This window comes from Varanus komodoensis, unplaced genomic scaffold (assembly GCF_004798865.1).
Source record: "Varanus komodoensis strain SLA01 unplaced genomic scaffold, ASM479886v1 scaffold25, whole genome shotgun sequence".
NCBI lineage: Eukaryota > Metazoa > Chordata > Lepidosauria > Squamata > Varanidae > Varanus > Varanus komodoensis.
In genome coordinates, this window is record NW_025335661.1 from 7323758 (window position 1) to 7343669 (window position 19912).

Here is a 19912-nt window from a genome sequence, read left to right on the forward strand (position 1 = left end):
TGAATGCAGAATACACCAAACCAGCGCTTGATGGATTGAACTGAGCACAAATTCCTGCTTTTGTTTTTGTGATCCTGTTCTGTAGATAATGGATAAAGAGTGTGGTGGCACCGCAAGAGACTATCAGTGGAATCCTGTGTTCAGATGGGCTTACTTCCTAGTAAGCAAGTTTAGGATTGCAAGACCCATTTCTCAACAAACACATATAGGATAACATAAGCCACACCATGCAAGTAATGAACGGCACCGAGGGTGCTGAAATTACATACATGTGGAAGGTGGTCCAACACTTAGCTGTACACAACAGGGTCAAACTACGCTAAGTGTGTAATGCAGAGTAGAACTGGAAACCCTCAAGGAGTGGAGCTGCTCTGTGCTGAAGCACCAGCATGGAACAGATCCAGCTGCCACACCTCCTCCTCGAGAGGCCTGCTCTTGAACAGGGGTCAAGAGATGCCTTGTCCTTATTGCACTTCCGGGCATGAGTTTTGTTTATGTAACGGAGACAAAAGAAGTGCCACCACTGCCACCACCTCTTCTTCTTCTTTGTCTTCATCATTGTCACCATTGTTGTCTTCCTCCTTGTTCCACAAGCATGGCTCATGCCACGAAGCACAATGGAAAAAAATTCAGAGGACTTCCCACTGGATGAGCCCTATTTGCACATTGTGGACTCTCTAAAAGCTCTGGAAAACCAAAATTGCCCCACAATCATGGGAGCCTCAATCCTCCCCATGGTGTTTCCTGGGATAGTGGTGAGAGAAACTAAGGAGAAGGGAGGGGGAGGAGGAAGTGCCAACAATGAGACCAATCATCTTACAACTTTACAGGTGAAGCCATTCAATATATAGTTTGACTTCAGTTCCAAACTGATCTATGCAACAAATTGCTGCAAGTAAAAAACTAATTTTAGAGTAGATCATATATTGCATGGATTCAATGCATATTGAATGCATCATTCAATGCATCATTTTTTGTGATGAATGGGCTTGCTTGCTTTATTGTAGTGTCATAGTCAACCTTCACCATCAATTACTAAGAAAAATGGGGGGAGGTACATTTTATTCAGTCAACCTACCATATATCATGCAGCCATAATGTAACATATATGTTTTGGTTGCATGGAAATATGATACGGATGGGTCCCCCCATGCAGGCTGTATTGTTCATCCGTGTTTCACTCTGTGTTCACCCACCTTTGACTTTTCCACATTTAGTTGCATTACAACTTGGAACTGAAATGGACTGAGCTGTTATTGTCACCACTTGATATGCACACAATATTCAACACTACAAAGGTGAAAAAAACTTTTATTGTGGCACAAAGGTTAACAAAAACAAATGCACATTTCTTGGTTGTATCAGTGTTCATCCCTTTTCCTATGGCATGCCTAAATAAGCTTTGGTGAAACCTGCTGCTTCCAGAAGTCACATACTGTAAGTAGTCAGAGTCCTAGTTATATGCAATTTCAGTGCCATGTGATCTCAGGTTAAATACACCCATTTCTGAAAAGCCCCAGAGTTTGCTGAAAAGCTTATCTAAACAGAAACCATCATGAAAGCCAAGCAGCTATCAAAATAATTCTAAGATAAAGTTGTACAGAAGCCCCAGCCTGGGTTAGGTTATAAAAAAATAAAATAAATCCCCTATTTTGAATATCCCATGGAACACCAATAGTTCCATTATTTTTTAAAAATGAAATAAAATGGCTCAAACATGTGAAGGGCATCCACCAAAACTCAGTCACTGGGTAAGGAGGGTGCAGAGAAGCAACCAGAAGGCCAATGGTAACTCTGAAGAAGATGGAGAGATATGCAGCTGAGATGGAAGAAATGATCCATAGGACAAGCTGAGTTTTAAGAAGAAAGCCATTGCTAAAACAAACAATATCAGGTCCATTTGGAGTCCGAACAATGGTATGTGGGAAACAAAGCAAAGCATGTTGGAAAAGGTGCTCTGACCTAATCAAACCAAAACTGATTATTTTGCCCTTGCAGCAAAATGCTGTGTGTGACACAAATTAGTGTTTACTGCCCTGAGAAAACCATCCCCTTACAGTGAAGCATTGAAGTGGAGCACCATGATATGAGGAATGCATTTTCTCAGCAGGGACTGGGAAACTGGCCGGGATTGAAGACAAGATGGATGGCGCCAAATACAGGGCAATTCTACAAGAAAACTTGCTTCAGTCTGCAAGGGCCCTGGGCAAGAGGTTTGCCTTCCACTGGATAATGACATTAAACACACAACCATTGGAGCAGTTTTAAAAACAAGAGCCTAAATGTCTTAGAATGGCCCAGTCAAAAACTAGGTGGATAATCTGTGGCGCATCTTGAAAGTTCCTGTTCACCAATTGTCCCCATCCAACCTAACACAGCTGGACTAGTTTTGCCAAGAAGAATGGACACACCTTGAAGGATCCAGATGTACAAAGCTGATAGAAGCTTACTCAAGAAGAATCGCAGCTGTAATTGCTGCCAAAGGTGCTTCTACCAAGGACTGACAAGTACTGAGTTGGCGTTTATACAACCAAACAATGCTAGTATGTTTATATTTAATTCAGTATTATAAAAAGATTCATTTCCAGGTTATAACACAAGAAAATGTGAAAAAGTCAGGAAAGAGTGAATCATTCCACAAAGAACTATATTCATCATGTACATGTTTAGCAGTACCTAAAGCATTCATTGTAAGATTTTTGTGCAGTTCTTCTGTGTAAATTAGTAGTTCTTGTGGCTGTGTGGCACTAATATGTTTCACTGTGGTTATGTGAACTGCAGGAGCTATTTTAGTAGAAGTTGTTCAATGGTGTGAGAAAGAAAAAAAAATCCTAAAAATGCCACATGTGTAAGTAAATTTATAGACTAAAGTAGTGTTTTCTTCATACTTAAGTTTTTCCCAATAAAATCTAAGTCACAGTATTAATAAACTAATCTCTCCAGTTACATCTCTACAAACTTCAAAACCTAAACTTGACCTAAATTTAAGTCAAAATTGGACTGGATAAGGCCCAATGTAGTACCACCAGAGCATCCTTTTATTATTTTCCTGTGTTTTTAGAACTTCATATTGCTGCTGGCTTTTACTATGTCTCATTATGCTGCATTTTCAAGTTTTAATCTTTGCGAAGCATCCGGGGCAGTAATAAATACAACAAATAAGGTTGGTTGCAATCCAAATGATAATTCCTCTAGATCTTAATCGCTTTTTCAGTTAAGTTTCTAGAAAAGTTGTAGGCTTTTCTGCAAGTTTCAGCCACTGGCGAACTTTCACATAATCTCTCCCTGTCAAAATTATACTAAGGTGATGAAACAGCAAGGGGTATTCTTGGCTAACACTGGCTGTGGGCTCTAGAGACTGCTGCAAACATGTGTGACAGTGGCCAAGAAAGAGGGAAGGTCCAGCCTTCTAGGAACTGTGGAAGAGATATTTCTTTTGGGTTGGACAGAGAGGTTGCTTCTACCAATGGTATCAGTTCTGTGGGGAGTTCTGCTCAGAATGTTTCTGGTAGCAAGAAATGAGTGGAATCATTATTTTCCTCCCCCCACCCCCATCCACATACACTTCCCATACTATTCTGAAGGGTTGCTCATTTGTTGGGAAAGCATAGGGCACTGTAGGAGACAGGAAACCTCTCCTTACTCATTCTACCAGCAGTATTACTTCCCTGGATCAGAAGCTTTCTGTGGACAGAAGAGGCCTTTCCAGTTATGGAATGAAAAGTCTGGATACAGGCCCATGGTTCAGGCCATTTGCAACATATAGAATGAACTGTCTAGAAGGCAATAGGAAATCAATAAATATATCTCCCCACTAGTGCTGTTCATTATTGACTGAAGAAACAGGTGCCCCATATATTTCACACTGATGCTCTCACTCTGGGGCAGAATCTATAAATTAACCTATTGTATAAAATTGTATTGCATAATAGTAACATAGCATGAACACATGAACAAATATCTTTAGACTGCAATTCTATATACACTTACCAGGAAGTAGGTCCCATTAAACTTAATGGGGCTTCCTTCTGAGGTAGTTATATATAGGACTATGTGATTAAAATAATAATGAAAAGAAATGCACAAGCACACACAAATGTATAAACAGACTTAAAATGTACAGGGCACCTGATTTCCCAAAACAGTACTGTGGTGAGTGGGTGTGGTTTCCTGCTGATGCACAAAAAGATCTTTTGTACAGGTTTCTTTTTCCAAAAAATGTTCTACAGAAGCATATCCATTTAAAAAATTTATTGTACTTTTATATCACAAATCAACATAGAAGTATTAATACAGTTTTATAAAACGTGAACTTATATCGTAAAGTATATGAATTGACCATGAAATAGCCAATTCCAAATGAAGTACACAAGTGATACTCTATATCCAGAATACAATGGACACATTAATTAAATTAAATTATCCAAAATTAGCTTTGACAGAGCACAAATATACTGGATAGGTTGCTTCTAATATTAATATTTGAAACTTTGTGCTGTTATTAAACTGTAAATACATTTCCATTCTTGAAAATGCTAAGAGGAAACAGTTTCTTCAGTTCTCATAAATCACATATAAATAACATTTTACAGGAGTTAACATGTTTTCTTACAGAAGTGGCTTCTGTTGATACCTACTTTGGTATTGCTATGTGTGAGAGGCAAGTGGCATTGTGGCATAATATATAAACTGTGAATTTTAAATGCTTCTGGTACTAAAACTAATTTCTATTGACTGTGAGGGGGCTTGCTTGAAAGTAAGTGCAGACAGCAAATAGGTGTAAATAGGAATGTGTGGATGCACAATTAAATCATATGCATTTGTCCTTGTAAGTTCTGCTGTGTTCAGAGAGACTTACTTTCTATAGTTAAGGGTGGTTAGGACTGCAGGGGTAAACTTGCTGCCAAATTTTGCATAAATCAGAATACAGAAGAATTCTACTCCGGCTATTCTGAATCATATTTGAAAACTTGAACGTGTTCTGTTAATTTGCAGTTGACTTTGGGTCAGAGGCTGTTCACTGTAGTCACACATCCACAAGTATTACATATTCAGGATGTAATTGCATGTCATGCATAGCTTTAACAGGCTGATGCATTGCTATATTTTAATGCTTTCATGCCAAGTTATGTTGATTTTCTTCCACACCAAAACCTTACTGGCTCAATGATTCCACCACTTTAGGACTTGCAATCTCTTGATACACTTAGCAAAATACATGTGTAGGAATTGCTAGTTGAATTGCAACAAATAATTGAGAAAGCAATGAACCAGGGCAAATGAAACCAGTGTGAAATTAGGCAAATTTCAAGCTTGTGAGTGGATTTGTTAGAAATCTGCTGCTTGGGGACAGGAAAACGGGTTTGGTGACAAGAGAATGCTAAGCAACATATTGTATTTTTCTGCTTTGTACTGTAGCCAAAAGCAATAAACCTTCACTTCACCATAAGATATACATTAGTGTCTCTTGACAAACTAACAAGATCACTGCTACAATTGTTGGATGTTACATTGCTACAATCTATGGCAAGGTAATTATATCAAAGTAAAAAGAAACAACGTGTTCTTAGGGGACACTTATGCTTATACCGTACTCTTTTGCCATAGATGTCCATGACCAAGTAAGGGAATTATGCAATTGTCAATCGTTGCAACAGGCACATGGTACTCTGGTCATTCAAAATTGACTCTGGTTAAGACAGTGTTGTGAAAACGTTGGGAAACACTGCCCATTCATGAGAATACAACTTGCATAATTGTGGTATGAATGGAGCTTCTCAGTCCAGGCATTTCTTATGCTAGACAGAATGAGTTTGCACCAAAGAACTTACAGATGTTGAGTGTCCACAGCAGCAACCTGCAATAACTCAGTAAAAGTCTTTCCCCATAAACTTGGGAACATACCTGATGAACATACCCTTCCCCACAAGTTTAAGAGTCAAAGATAAGACGGGTTGCCTATTATACCAGGGTATGTCACATCTTCGTGCTGTCTGGTATTTATGGGAGTTGGGAGCCATAATAAATGTGTAAGTCTTTATTCTCTTGACTGGTTTTACTGCACTAGACTAAGAAGGCAACTTTTCAGTTAATGTTATAAAGTGAAATATTTATTTATTAGATTTATATCCTGTCCTTTTCTTTTTTAAGAACTCAAAGCAGCTAACATCCAGCTCTCCATCTTATTCCCACAACAGCCCTGTGAGGTAGGGTGGGCTGAGAGTCTGTGACTGGCCCAAAGTCACTCAGTTGGCTCCATGGCTCAGTGGGGACTAGAACCCAGCTTGCTTGGGTCCCAGTATGGTGCTCTTAACCACTACACCACACAGTGAGACAGTGAGACAGCTTTACTTACATCAGAGAGAGAAAGAAACTGAGACCATACTGTATTAGCATTAACACTCAGAACATGGCATACCAAAGCTAATTGCCTGTGTAGAATAAGGGCTGCAACCCTATGCATGCTTAGGCAGAAGAAACCCTATTGTCCCAATAGGCAGCATGTCCCAATAGGCAGGGACGGCTGGGGCTTTCTGGGAACGGGGACCGTTTCCTGCCTAAGCGTGTACAGGACTGCACCCCTCATTAAGGGGCTAAAGCAGCACAGCGCCTTCGAGAACTGTCAGCCAGGAAGCCCCTGTTCGAAGCGCGCATCCATGTGGCGTTCAGGAAGGGTGCAATCCTACAGGAGGGTCGTTCCCCCTGCGCACACGCGGCGCTTACTCTGGGGTAGAACTGCCGGCCGTGCCCGACAGCCTGTCTGTTTCATCATCCCTACGCATCCCCACTCCTCACCGCGTACTGCAATAGTCCTACGGATTCGGTCTCCGTACAGTTGGCGAGATAAATTAACGGAAAGGCACTTCAGACAGAGAAAGGCGCGATTCGCAGTCCAGGCATCATCGTTACCGAAGGGGAATCCGGGCGGGCAGGCAGAAAGCGCCCTGCAGGCGGGCACGGCGCGGTACAGTCGCGCCTTGCGCGCGCCCCTGTCCGCCACACGCAGCGGGCAGCTCCTCCGAAGCGCCCCTCTGCCCGCGCAGCTGCGCCCCTTCGCCCGGCGGACGCGCTCCGCCGGGAACCTGCTCGGCCCCCGCGAAGCCGGGGCGGCGGAGGCGGCGTCCGGGCGCTGCTTGGCGCCCTGCCCGCGCTCGCCAGAAGAGGCGAACTGAACTCACCCTCAGCTGGAGGCGGGAGTGGACCTCGCTGCCGCCGCCAGCGGTGGCGGCTGCGCTCTGGCGAGTCTCCGAGGGCAAGCCGGCTCTCAGCAGGCTCCGGGTGAATCTCCGCGTCTTCTCGCCAGCCATCTGTGAGGGAGGCTGGCCGGCGGTCGCTCGGCGGCCGGAGACAAGCAGCTCCCCGCGCTCACGACCTCTCCCGGGCCAAGACGCCTTCAGGAAGCGGAACTCGGAGCTTTCTTCCCACCCACTACCTCTCCACGCACAGTTTTCTCCCTCCCGCAGTATTTTTGGTGCTCCGAGTTCAGAGGCGCAGCGGAGGAGCTGCGACGGGGCGCGGAAGCTGGCGGAACGCAGCGACGGCAAATAAGCGGCATGGGGCGGCGGGCTGGGCAGCGACTCCGCTCCCCTCGGAGGCCGCCGCACAGCTGCCGTGGCTGGCGGAGACGCACAACCTGCCCGAGGCTGCGCGCTGCAGGCTGGAGCTGCCGCCGCTTTGCCAAAACCCCCGAAGAGGGGCTGGGAGCCCCCACGCCCCCCTCAGCCACCGCTCAGACGGGGCTTTGCAACCTTCCTCGCCGGAGTAATCGGACGGGACGGGTTAACAAATCGTTCTGATAAAGGCGCACACGCTGTTAATGTCAATTTCACCGCAGCTGGACGCGAGGCAGTTCTACGGGCTGCTTGCTTTTCGTCGCTTGTCTCGCTTGGCTCTTTCTTCCCTTCGTCGCTCCGCTCGAACGCTTCTCAAGCATGCCTTGTTTTGCTACGCAGATGCAAGGAAACATAAAAGGGCTCGCATCTGTTCTTCGCCCGGAAAGGCTGTTCTAGAAGGCCCACAACATTCTTTTTGGTGCTCCCGGGAGAGGTTCTTATGGCACACTTGCCCTGCTTGGTTCAGAGAGTCTGGACCACCAGGCTTCCAGAGGAAGTTCTCAAACCGCATCCCCAGAAGTACAGTGTCCACCTGTCTCCCACTCCTAACTCCTCCCATGTTTGCCCACCACTTCTTCCTCCTTGCCACAAAAGATTCCTTAAGAAAAAGAATAGCTGCACAATGCCTTCCAGTTGGTAACCCTCGGACTGAAACGTTGTGCTGTTCCCACACTTTCCAGTTGAGCTAGACTACTGCTGCCATAAACTCACCTGGCTCAGTCACTGGGAATCATATTTCTTGCTTAGAGAGGACAGTGCTGAGTGCAATGGGAAACATCCCTTTTATTCCAGGATCTTTTCCCCGGTCCTAGTTAACCCTTCAGAGGTTTTCCACATTCTGAGAATCTAGGGGATAAACTGTATGATGCAATGCAGCCGTTATTGTCTGACTTCCTGTGAGTAACTCTCTAGGCCTCACTTATAAATTACTGTAAAATGCGGAAAGCTACAACAGTTCACCAAGTCACTATGAGGACAAACAACTGAAATACAAGCAAGCATTGTGCAAATGTACCATGCTGCCAGAAATGACTATGTACAACTGAACAGTCTTTATGTAAATCTGTTACATTATAGAGTAAGAAAAAACCTAAGGCAGCATTCCCTTTAATATTGTTCTCCAGATGAGTTGAACAACAACTATCATATCAGCATGGCCATTTGGAGGGCATTAGATTGGGGAAAGTTGTTATCAAACTAAAGCTTTTGGATCTATGCCACAAGTAATGAAGGCTGCTGTTTTGTTTGTAGAATTGTATTTTGCCAGCACTTTTTCCAGAACAACTTTGTATATTCTATAGGTAATACACACAACAACTTAGAATGTCTACAGCAGGGTTCTGCACCACATCTGTTGGATATGTTAATCTGGCTTTGGGTGATTTTCACACCTACAGTAGATAAACCTACTTTATATATCATGCTTGTTAAAAGTTCTGCAAACATGCTTCCCAAACCTGACATTTGACGACAGCTCTGTTTTGCATGGAAGAGCGTGTGAAAATCAGCTTCTGCAGAAGGATCAGGAAATGCCTCTCCTTTTCTTTCATTTCATCAAGCACATGCATCCATCTAGAAGAGAGGAGAGATTGGTTTATTCCACTAAAGACATATAAAACAAGAAGAGAAAGGATCAGGAACGATTAGGATATTTGGATAAAAGTCAGTACTACACATAATTCTGGGCACATCATGATTTATATAGGATGGCTTCAGGCAAGCTAATGACTTTGCAACAGTGTATTAAGAGCTGTTTCTAGACACCTACATTAAGTATTGCAATAAGCTAAAATAAAGGGCCTGCCCTGTGGCATACCATCAAAAAGGCTAAACTGGGTTGGGTGACTAGGGCCAAATTATCCCACATTCTCCAGATAGCTGCATCCACTTTCCTCTCAATGTTAATCAATTTCTTTCCATTCTGAAAGGCTGAAGTGCCTCTTCTAAAATTACGAGTAGCATAAGCTTTAACCTTCAATATGGCAGTAGGTTTTGTATCTTGGGCCCCATGCCTTTTGCTTTTTTCCTTACTTGCTTTGTCTTAGGAATCCAAACCCTGAGGCCTTTTCAAAAGTTTCTCCTGCTGGAAGCAGTTTCCCCACTTCTAGTCATGAGAACCTAGACGAGGGAATAGTGGTGACAAGGAAAAGAACGGCTAGATGCTGACCTTCACCTGTTGGTGTTCTTGCTAAGACGCAGGTAGGCAACCACCCAACAATCTATGGCCCTCGGCTGGTGACGTGGAATCAAGCCTATTTAAGCCTGCTTCCAGATAGAAGAGCCTATTTAAGAATAATTATCCAAGTGTACTACAAACACTGTTTTCTGCATGCACAAGCCTTTTTCTTATGTTAAATAGACTTGTTTCTTCAAATATCTTGGAGGAGAGGGTCTTTTCCAGATGACCAAAAAACATACATTACTAACTAACATTGAAGAAGAAAATCAAATTCCATCAAAAACCTTTTGTCCTGGGCACAATGATAGTCGTTGTTCCTTCTAGCAAAGCCTACTGGTACTTCCTTCGGCTGAGTTTAAATTCAAGCACAGAGAATCGTGCTCAGGTTAATGCATCACTATGGGGGTTCAGAACATAAGCAACATGTTGCTTTGTGATGTTCCAGGTTGTACCATCTGTGATCTGCTGCTTCAGTATGCTTCATGCAGGAGAATGTTGTACTCCCTTCTTTCAGAGTAGATCTATTGAACAATATGTTCATGTGGAGCAGACTACCATCAGTTTCCACTGATTGCAACTTATACTGAGAGCCAAACTTAGATTGTACATTCAATTGTACAATCAGTCTACTCCTTTCTGACTCCCCCAGATGGACTAAAAGGCAGTGTATTGACCTACTGCTACAATCATTTCCCAGTTTGACTTCATTTAGGATATTAAACATTTGTTGTAAAGGGTACATTGGCGGGTACATTTGGGACATCATAGCTGCCATGACAACCATGTAACTACCCCATGGATGCTGCCATGACAATGAAACATGCTCTGCTCAGCCTTTTCTACAGGAGGACAAGCAGCACCCCGTGCCTGCCAGACCTTTTGGAGGCTCTAATGGCCGTCTTAAAGTGCTTTTGAGCATTCTGTGGTGAGCATCATCAGGGCTTGCACAGAGCAACTCAGCCAGAATATAAACCCTTCTTTGCCACTCTTGCCACATGGCTCATCCCATCCCACCCTGGTGGAGTATGTCAACCAGGTTTGTCAAGCCACCTTGGTTCAAACAAATCTTAGCAAAGACCTTGGCTTAAGTTAGACTCCAAACTGAAGGCAGCCTGACAAAGCCATCCCAGGTTCATCCACAGTGGCATAGTCATGCAAACCCAGCCATTGTGTATTCACTCCTTGATCTGTTTTATATCACTGGAAGAAAATGCATTATCAAAGCTATTATCTGTATTGTTTTGATAAAAGCACTTGGGGTTTACCTAGAACAGTATGTGACATGAGGTTATTCTAGGGAAAAAACAAAGAAAGTACTAGTTTATTGATTTCTCTTCAAACATGAAAGTCTATGCAAACATTAAGAAGCCAGTTTCCCCTCTTGATTCTCTACCAGGAAGTATTTGTGCATTATAACCTGTCCTTTAACCACTTTGTGCTGCAAATCAGCTTGAAGTCAAACTATGCTTGCTGGTTCACATGACATTAATTAATGTGGTAGAGCAAGCAGCTTATACAGGGCAGCAAAATCAAAGACAGCTTTCATTTCCATCACTCTTGGAATCTACTCCTTGGTGAATGTGATAGTATCCAAGCATTAATTGTAGAAGCAACAGTAAAGATGCAGAGCACTTGCAAATATTCCAATAATGCAGGAAGTGATTTGCTCTCAGAGGAAAAGGATTATTCACTGACTGCATTTTTCTCCTATCCTTCAGCTAAGGATGGTTCTCGCTATTTTTTATATGAGTGATTTTTATGTAACTTATTCGTTCTTGCACAAGAGCTAAAAGAAGACAATGATGAAAATCTAAAAACAAAAGAAAAGGCTCCATAAATTCATCTACTATATAAAATAGTTTTACCTTTACCAAAGGTGGCATCTGTTAGAGCAGGGCTGAGAAGACTAGTAGTCTGAGAAGACTAGTAGGCTTATAGGATTGACTACATGGTAAACCCTGATATTTACCACCTTTTATTAGAACCTCAATAAGCCAAGAAATACCTTCAGAGATCATGGATATTAGGGATATGCAAAGATTCCAGATTCCAGTTGGGGGATCCAAATCTGACAGGTTGACCTGGCTCAGCCCCATGGATTCTGGTTCATCAATCCTGCCCTGGTGCTGACTCGGTCTGGTGAGAGATAAGCCAGGGAAATCAGCATAAATTTCAGCCACACATTGTAGCCAGAATATATACAAATTCATTGGGCTTAAGACAAAGATGCAAAATTGTGGTCCACTTGAATAGTGGAAACCATAAAAAACAGCCACCACAATGCAAGTTTGGTTCTTTAGCTGGAGAGGTGGTAAAAGCCCACCAAGTGCAACAGTCGAAATTCTGCTTAATTTCCCCATATTAAACAAGCAGAAACAACCGTCCCTAATGGCAGTGAAGCAAAACTGCTGCCTGTTGCAGTAGCAGAGGGGTCTTTCCACCCTGACTAACACACCAGAAAGTGCTGGCAGAGGCAAGGGGGGCTGAAGACAACATCGAACTTCTGCAGTGACAATGCCCACACATTGTCTTGACCAACATCTGGTCTCCAACTACATTCTTAAATCAGCATCATTCCGTTCAATAAAGGCTTCCAAAGCTCTCAGAATTCTTTCACTTTTTTTCTAGCCTACGAAAAACCTCTTTTTGCGTAAACAATTGTTTGGGCTAGACCTGCAGCTTGCTTCCACTGCAGTGGTCCAGTGCTTCAGAAGTTGAGAGATTACTTGAAGACAGAGCAATTCAAATCCCCTAATTTTTCCAGCTCATTGTGCCACACGGCACTGTTTAGTAAAAGAGCCTAAGACTAAAAGAGCAACTGATCTTGGTCTACTATCTCCTTGTACACGCACATTTGTAAATGCACTAGAGACTAAACATCTGGCCGTGTTAGGAACCAGTAATGGTTGGAATTTTTATTATCCCATCTGTGTTAGGTTTTCATGCTGTTCTGCTACTCTTTGCTGCCACCACACACCTTCCAGGGGGCAAAGAGAAATGAACGAAACTGTCAGGTTGGCTTTCCCCTGCAGATATCCTTGCACATATGAAGAGATTGTCACATTTTGGGTTTTGTTTTTTTTAAATAAAAAGTACTCTGAAATTAAACTCATCCCTCCACACCAGCCAAATTCAATAAATATAGTTATGGAAAGGATCATGATGTAGCTGCCTGTTGCATAGATATTAACGATGAAGTGCAGAGAGGTGGCAAATGTAATTTAATGCTAACATGGTTCAGTACAAAGGAATTCACCCCAGACTTGTATAAGCTTAGCTTACAATTCTTTTGGGTTGATGCTCATGAGATGGAGGCCTCCGATGTCCTTCTGGAGTGCTACCAGTGAGACAGGAGGACAGCAGCGATGATTTTCACCTCTCCTCCTCCTTAATTTTGTTTACTCTAGACAGGCCTTTAAGCCTCGCTAAAGAAGTGTACTAGTGGGGCCGTGGCTAGAGAGGCAATGAAATCTTCATTTACAGACATCTCTTTTCCTGCTCACCAGAATCCCCCAGGTTTTTTTTTAACCTCTGTGAGATCCTCTCAGCCATGTTTATGACCTTGGGAAGCAGGCCCTTCAGTTCTTTTTGCCATGGCTGCAAGGGAAAGCTGGTTGCTTAGCTGCTCTCTCTCAAAGTCATAGCTTTGGGAGAGGGAATCCAAGAAATTGTGTAGCTCCTGAAGCACTCTCTGGGGAACCATGGGATTGATTTGCTCAGCATGCCAACTCTGAACCTAGATGGTTGAGCCTATCAGCTTTCTCTCACATCTGTTTTGTTTTTGTTATTAATTTCAATTTCTTGCCATCGGGAATATATAGAAATTTGTGCATGTTAGTAATTTAATATAGAAATTTGTGGATGTTAGTAATTTAATTTTTTAGGAGATGAAATTACTAACATTCACGAGAAAGGAAACAGAATTCTCACCCATTCCTAAACTGTACCTGCCACTAATAGTTCATGGATGAAGCAGTTAAGAGAAAGGCAGGAATGAGAACACGTAAGACATAGATAGAGATGAGAGCGTGGTGTGGTGTGGTTGATTGGAGTGCTGGGCTGAAAACCTGGAAGATCCATGAAACTCACCAGGCGGCTCTGGACCAGTCACTCACTCCCAGCCTAACCAACCTCACAAGGTTATTGTTGTGATGATGAAATGGAGCTATCTTAGCCACTTTGGGATCTGCACAAGAGGAAAATGGCAGGATATAAAAGCAATGCAATAATAACACTAGGACTAGGGGTCTGTCAACTGCAGCTAAAAGCTGCAGAACCCCAAGGAAGAGTGCAGCTCAGCTCAGCCAGGGACATTCATCCTTACTACACCGACAAATCCATACATCTGATTTTAGTGAGGGGAAATCTATGTTCTGTTGACTCTGAATCAGCTTATTCAGGTCATGTGAATTTGTATATGGGCATTCATGATGTCCAGGCATTCATGATGTGTAAGGTCACATACCAGCATAGGGTGGTCTCTCATATTACTGGCATGTCACTGCCAGTATGCTTGCCCAGAACCAGTTAGGACCTCAAGCCATCCCTTTCTGAATCTGTAGTGCCTTTTTTGAGAGTCCTTGCAAGTCTGGAGAGCAGGACAGTTTTCCCAGGCAAAAAAGATGTTCCTTGCAGCAAAAAATCTGGTGTGTGGAAAATTCATGTGTGTTGATAGCTCTCTAGGATGACATGTGTGTTGGAAAAGTCATGTGTGTTGATAGCTCTCTAGGATGACAGGACTCTATGAAGCAAAACACAATTTGAAAACTTTATTCTTTAAGGGCAAACAGTTGTTTTATTCTTTTCGGACATATGGTTTCTTTCAATTTTGTGTATTTGTTAATTACACACACACACAAGTTTCACTTTATCATTTATTTATTAGTCCAAATGCCTGCAAGGAGATCTTTCTTAAAAAAACAAAACAAAACAGTATTTCAACAAAACTCATGTATTTCAGGTGCTGTTCACCAAAATATTAATTTTCCCATCCAGTTGTTGCTCATAATATTTTCCTAGTGGGGAATTATTTTTTCAAATAGCTTTATTTATAGCTCTGGGATTGCTGATTTTTGAATATGTGTATTCCTGTCTCCCTCTGCTGGCAAAATCATTCAGTGATTCTACATTATATTTTATTAAGAAAACGTTGAGAACTATTCCTCTGAGGGAGATGGGCCAACGTATACCAACTGCCACACCACATACTGCCATTTCTATAAAGAAACGAAATGTTCAGATGAAGGATATTTCTTTGCCAGTTTCATAATTAAGTCATTTTATAATTACTACCATCACAACCCTTTTCTACCTTTTGTGTAATAACAGGCAAATATCACCAGCAGATTTTGACAAAATATTCAGCATTACTGGATTGAAATTTTGTTAACTTGGAGCAAGTTAACATCACATGATTGCCACAGCTCTGAAATGTAGTGCAGAGCAAAGTCCTATTCATGTTTAGTCAGAAGAAAGGGCACAGGAGAAGTTGTAGGCTGTTTCCTGTTCAAGCTTGCACAGGGAGCCTTTAATGTATGAAATAATCCTCACATTCTATTCATACTGCTTTCATATAATCACAAAGACAGTTTTTTGATGGACATACATATATTGAGCTTTTTTATTGTGTTATTATTCTTACATTGCTTTTATACCCTGCCTTTTTTTCCTTTTTGCAAGGAACCCAAGGGAGTTTTGTATGGTTTCCCCCAGCTCCTCATTTTATCATCACAGAAACCTTGTGAGAGTCAGACTGAGAGCCAGTGAGCAACCTGGTAGCATCCAACGAGCTCCATGGCTGACTGGGATCTAGAACCCAGTTCCACCTTTAAGCACAATACAGTGGTACCTTGGCTCACGAACTTAATCCATTCCAGGACGCTGGTGGTGACCCAAATTGGTCATGAGCCAAGTTAAATTTCCCCATAAGCTTCAATGTAAATAAGGTTAATCCGTTCTGTAACAATTCTTTTTTTATCAGAAAAATGTAAAGCAAAGTGACAAAGAACAACAAAGATTGCGGCCATTCCCCCCCCCCCCCCCCACACCATGAGCATGAGCACTGCCATCTCCCTGCCCCTCCAACATGACCGTGATCGTGCCCGTCATCCCTGCATGCGCCCATCATCCTGGCATGCTGGAGGGGGGGAGACAGGCACAAACACAGGCGCGCTCGGGGCGGGGAGATGGGCACGCTCGTGCTGGGGGGAAGATGGCCGAGATTGCGGTTGCACTCCTGCAGGAAAGACAGGCGCGATCTCAGCCATCTCCCGCCTGCCCCCAGCACAATCGTGGCCATCTCCCCACTTGGGGGGGGGGGGGAGATGGCCGCGATTGCGATCGCCACCCAATGCGGAACGCACAATGTAAGTCAAAATTTTTATGAAATTTTTGTTCATGACCCGATTTGGTCATGAACTGAGGCGTTCGTGAGCCGAGATACCACTATATCACCAAGTTATGAAAAACTGAATGATACTCATCCTTGTGAAAATTACTCCTCACTTTAAATGAAGCTGCATACAGAACTGGGTAGGCAGCTGAGGTTAGTCTACATATGGTGGAGTACCTATTCGTATGAAATTATGGAAGCTCTGCCAAGAGGCTGAGAAAACTGGGAAGAATAGAAATCAGACGGAGAAGGAGAAACCACTTTCTGTCTCCTCTCCCCACTGCTTGTTGCTTCTTATCTCTCTTCTGACCTCTTGTGCAGACTGGGACCCTGATACTTGCGTTTTATTTTCCTATATGAGTCCACTGGCCACCATTTGTGGTCTGGTCATTAGGACTTACTATCTGCACCATCTTTGCTGCAAGTCGAAAATGCTTACACATTTTGCATCTGTTTTAAATATATAGTTTTAATATCATGAGTTAATGTGTTTTTATATTTTATGTTTTTGTTTCATTAACTTCCTGTATAAGGTTCATAGGTGGTGTAGAAATGTAATAAAAATGAATGAATAAGTTATGTGTAAGTCTCAGTTTGTATTATAACGGGATGAGGTTTTTAGCCTCAGAGATTTTGCTATTGGAGTCCAAAACCAATTCTTAAAAATAAGAAAATGAACTGAAGAAATGGTTTCTTAAAAGTAAGAAAATGAGAAGTAAAATGCTGATGTCTAAAGCTGAGACTTTTGGCGTTCTTGCAGTAATGCTAAAGAACTTTGCAAAATGTATCTTCTAGACTGTAGTGGAGGTCAGAGGAGAGAAGGTGTGGTGAAGGCAGATGCCAGATCTTTTGTGGGAACAAAAGATCAGCATCTCTCTGCATGGCAAAATGCCCAGTAGCTGCCTGATTCTCTCTCTCTCTCTCTCTCTCTCTCTCTCTCTCTCTCTCTCTCTCTCTCTGTCTGTCTGTCTGTCTGTCTGTCACTTGATCCGTTGTGCAATTCTCCCATGATGAAACTCTGTCTCTGGTACTCTGTCTCTTAAGTATTTCATCTTCCCCTAAAGCTATTCCTTTCACTTAAAAACCTCTTGCAATGCATGAACGTACCTTTGACATGTAGCCCTTCAGTTTTTGTTTAAACACCTCTAACACAAGAGTTTTCCATTTTCCAAGGCAGTTAGTCTCACATTGCTTGCCATTAGGAAGTTCTGCCTAATATTTAGTTTAAATCATTTGCATTGTGATTTAAACCAGTTGCTCTAAGTCCTCTCCTCTAATTATACCATACTTTTATATTATTTTGATTGTAAGCTGCTTTGGTAGCCAATCTTTTCTGAAAAGCATAGTATAAATATAAACAATATAAATAAGTTTATATATTGTCTCTGGACTCAGCATTTTGTTGCAGCTATGTGGTGCTCTAAAACATGTTTCTTCTAGGTCAAGGATGCTCCTTTGTTAATACTGAGATAACATGATGAAAAGAATTTATGGAAATCACTGATCAGAAAACTGAATATTATTATGTAACAAGAAGCACATTATCATTTCAAGGCACTTTAATTTGGTTTTTCCATTGAATTCCTAATAATGTAATATTCTTCTTGACTTTGCTGACCACAGAGCTTTGTTCTGAATCTGAGTACAACACTTACCATTTTGAAAGTTTAATTTTGCATACCACGTTTTTTCAGATATGCACACCTCCTATATTCACATTCTTCTGATTTAATAACCATTCAGCAGGATCATTGACTTCTACCATGAAGTTAATGCAACCATGGTTACCATGTCAGCTTGTGCTCTGCTCTCACATTTATTTACCCCACACCATCCATTTTCAAAGCAACATTTGCATTGTCCTCCACAGTAAAATCACCCACTGATGAGTTGTTAATTCATTCCTGTTGCAGAGGCCAACACTGCCTCCTCTCCTGCTTCAATAATATGATTAATGATCATATTTCAGGAATAAATCTCTGGGTCAGGGTAGTCCCAAAGTATGTGTGCATCATGCCCATCTCTGGTGAAGTTTCTCCAACATAAATTACTTTCCCGTGATCCCAATCTTCTTAAGTGTTTGAGTGACCAATGCACTCTCTCAAATGAGTGCATTGTATTCATATTAATTCAGCAACTGCAGGTGATGGATAGTCCTTAAACCATCTCCTGACAGAGTGTCCTCCTCAGTAATTTCCTCCTGACAGCTTTAAATATGAATATGACCCTCGAGGGAAAAGAGCTGATTGGTTAAAATGGTTATATTGCCAGCACTATGCACCATGTCTTCCATGTTGCTGGCCTTTCTACCCGATTTCCATCTCTTGCTGGCAAAAGAGAAGGGGAGACAGAACCTAGAGGGCTCCTGGGCATGGCAGACACCCCTGAGCTCCATACAGTTGCAGATCAGACCACCAGGAGATCCTGTCTGGCCTGTAAAGTCAACTGCTACCTATTGCCTGGGAATCATCACCTCAGCTTATGTTTTCTGCTGGGTTTGTGCTGGATTCTTGAGATGTGCTGGAGCTCAAAGGCACCTGCACATTAAGGTTTGGAGCAGCTGCTGCATTGCAGGCCCTCTTACCCTCTCCTGTTGTTATCTTACTGCATTGCAGGCGCTTTTACCCTTTCCTGCAATGCCACCAGTAAATGCGAGGGGTGGGGGATTACAGAGTAATATAGTAGAAAGGCAATTCACTGCCCCAGGAGCTTGCAGTCTAAATTCTGACTATGAAAACTGCAACAGACACTGACTGCCCCAGGTTTCTGGGGGCCCTTTGGTAAGACATTCTCAATAGGTCCCTTCCTGCCATACATTTCTGTCTCACTGCCATTGTCATAATCTGCTTCTTTGGCTTTTCCTTTCCATTGTCATTGCTGCTATAAGTTTGTTTGGCAGGCAGACAGCCAATGAGCAACCAGGCAATGGCATTTACTCCTCCACCATGTGGACAATTAAAGCAAGAGAAGGGGGAACAAGAAGGTTCACAAAGGGCACATTATGCTTTGGAATGATTTACAGTCCAACCCATATGCAGTGCTGCAGCCTTGGCCCTAGATGATCTTTCATTTAACCATCCATTTCCCTTCTGTCTACTGCACCTATCCAGTCAAAGTTGCTCCTTGTCTTTGTGACTTCTCCCACCTGGACTCTGCCTCTCTTCTTGGATGGTCCAGTGCATCATATCATCAAACCTCACACTGCATCTCTGGGCATTCATTTCAAGGTCTAAAATCATCCAAAGCATGTTCAGACTATACTCATAGGACTTGCCCAGGCAATCAGGGACATCATTTTTTGCTAATTGTAATTCTGTCCTGGGAGTTCAGAAAGATGCCTTTGGCCATTGTAAGGATATATAGATGCCAGTCCTGGACCTGTTCTAGACCCTGCCTTAATCTTCTCCTCTGTGTGAGCACCTCCCATCCTGTAGCCTTACCTAATTTTCTTCCACAACTTGTTTTCAAGCCTCTCCTGAGGCAGAAGAAATTAGTTAGGTTTAGTTATCCATCCAGTCATTTGTTTATAAGACCATTTTTTATCTGAACTTTGAGGCTCACAATATTTAATTATATAACTAATATGATAAAACATAAGAGCCTAAAAACATAGGAAGGGGGAGTCAGCCAATTATAGTGAAACAGAAGAGAAAACTTGACTAGTTCCATATTTCCTGAGATGTTTCTGAAATCCTAATTGGAACCTGAAGTCAAATCTTAATATTCTTC

The 19912-nt window shown here is 42.5% G+C and overlaps 1 protein-coding gene across 2 annotated transcripts in view; it reads right to left on the reverse strand.

Annotated features, from left to right (window-relative positions):
* Nucleotides 1-9159, reverse strand: part of DOCK10 (dedicator of cytokinesis 10) — a 197028-nt gene extending 187869 nt beyond the window's left edge. The window contains exon 1 of one of the 2 annotated variants that reach the window (XM_044432859.1): nucleotides 9071-9159. In XM_044432859.1, coding sequence (XP_044288794.1) covers nucleotides 9071-9100 — 30 coding nt within the window. In that variant the 5' untranslated portion in view covers nucleotides 9101-9159. Of the gene's footprint in view, nucleotides 1-7178; nucleotides 7363-9070 lie in introns of those variants that run through there. The other variant, XM_044432856.1, reaches the window with a different exon arrangement.
* Between the last annotated feature and the right edge of the window lie 10753 nt (nucleotides 9160-19912).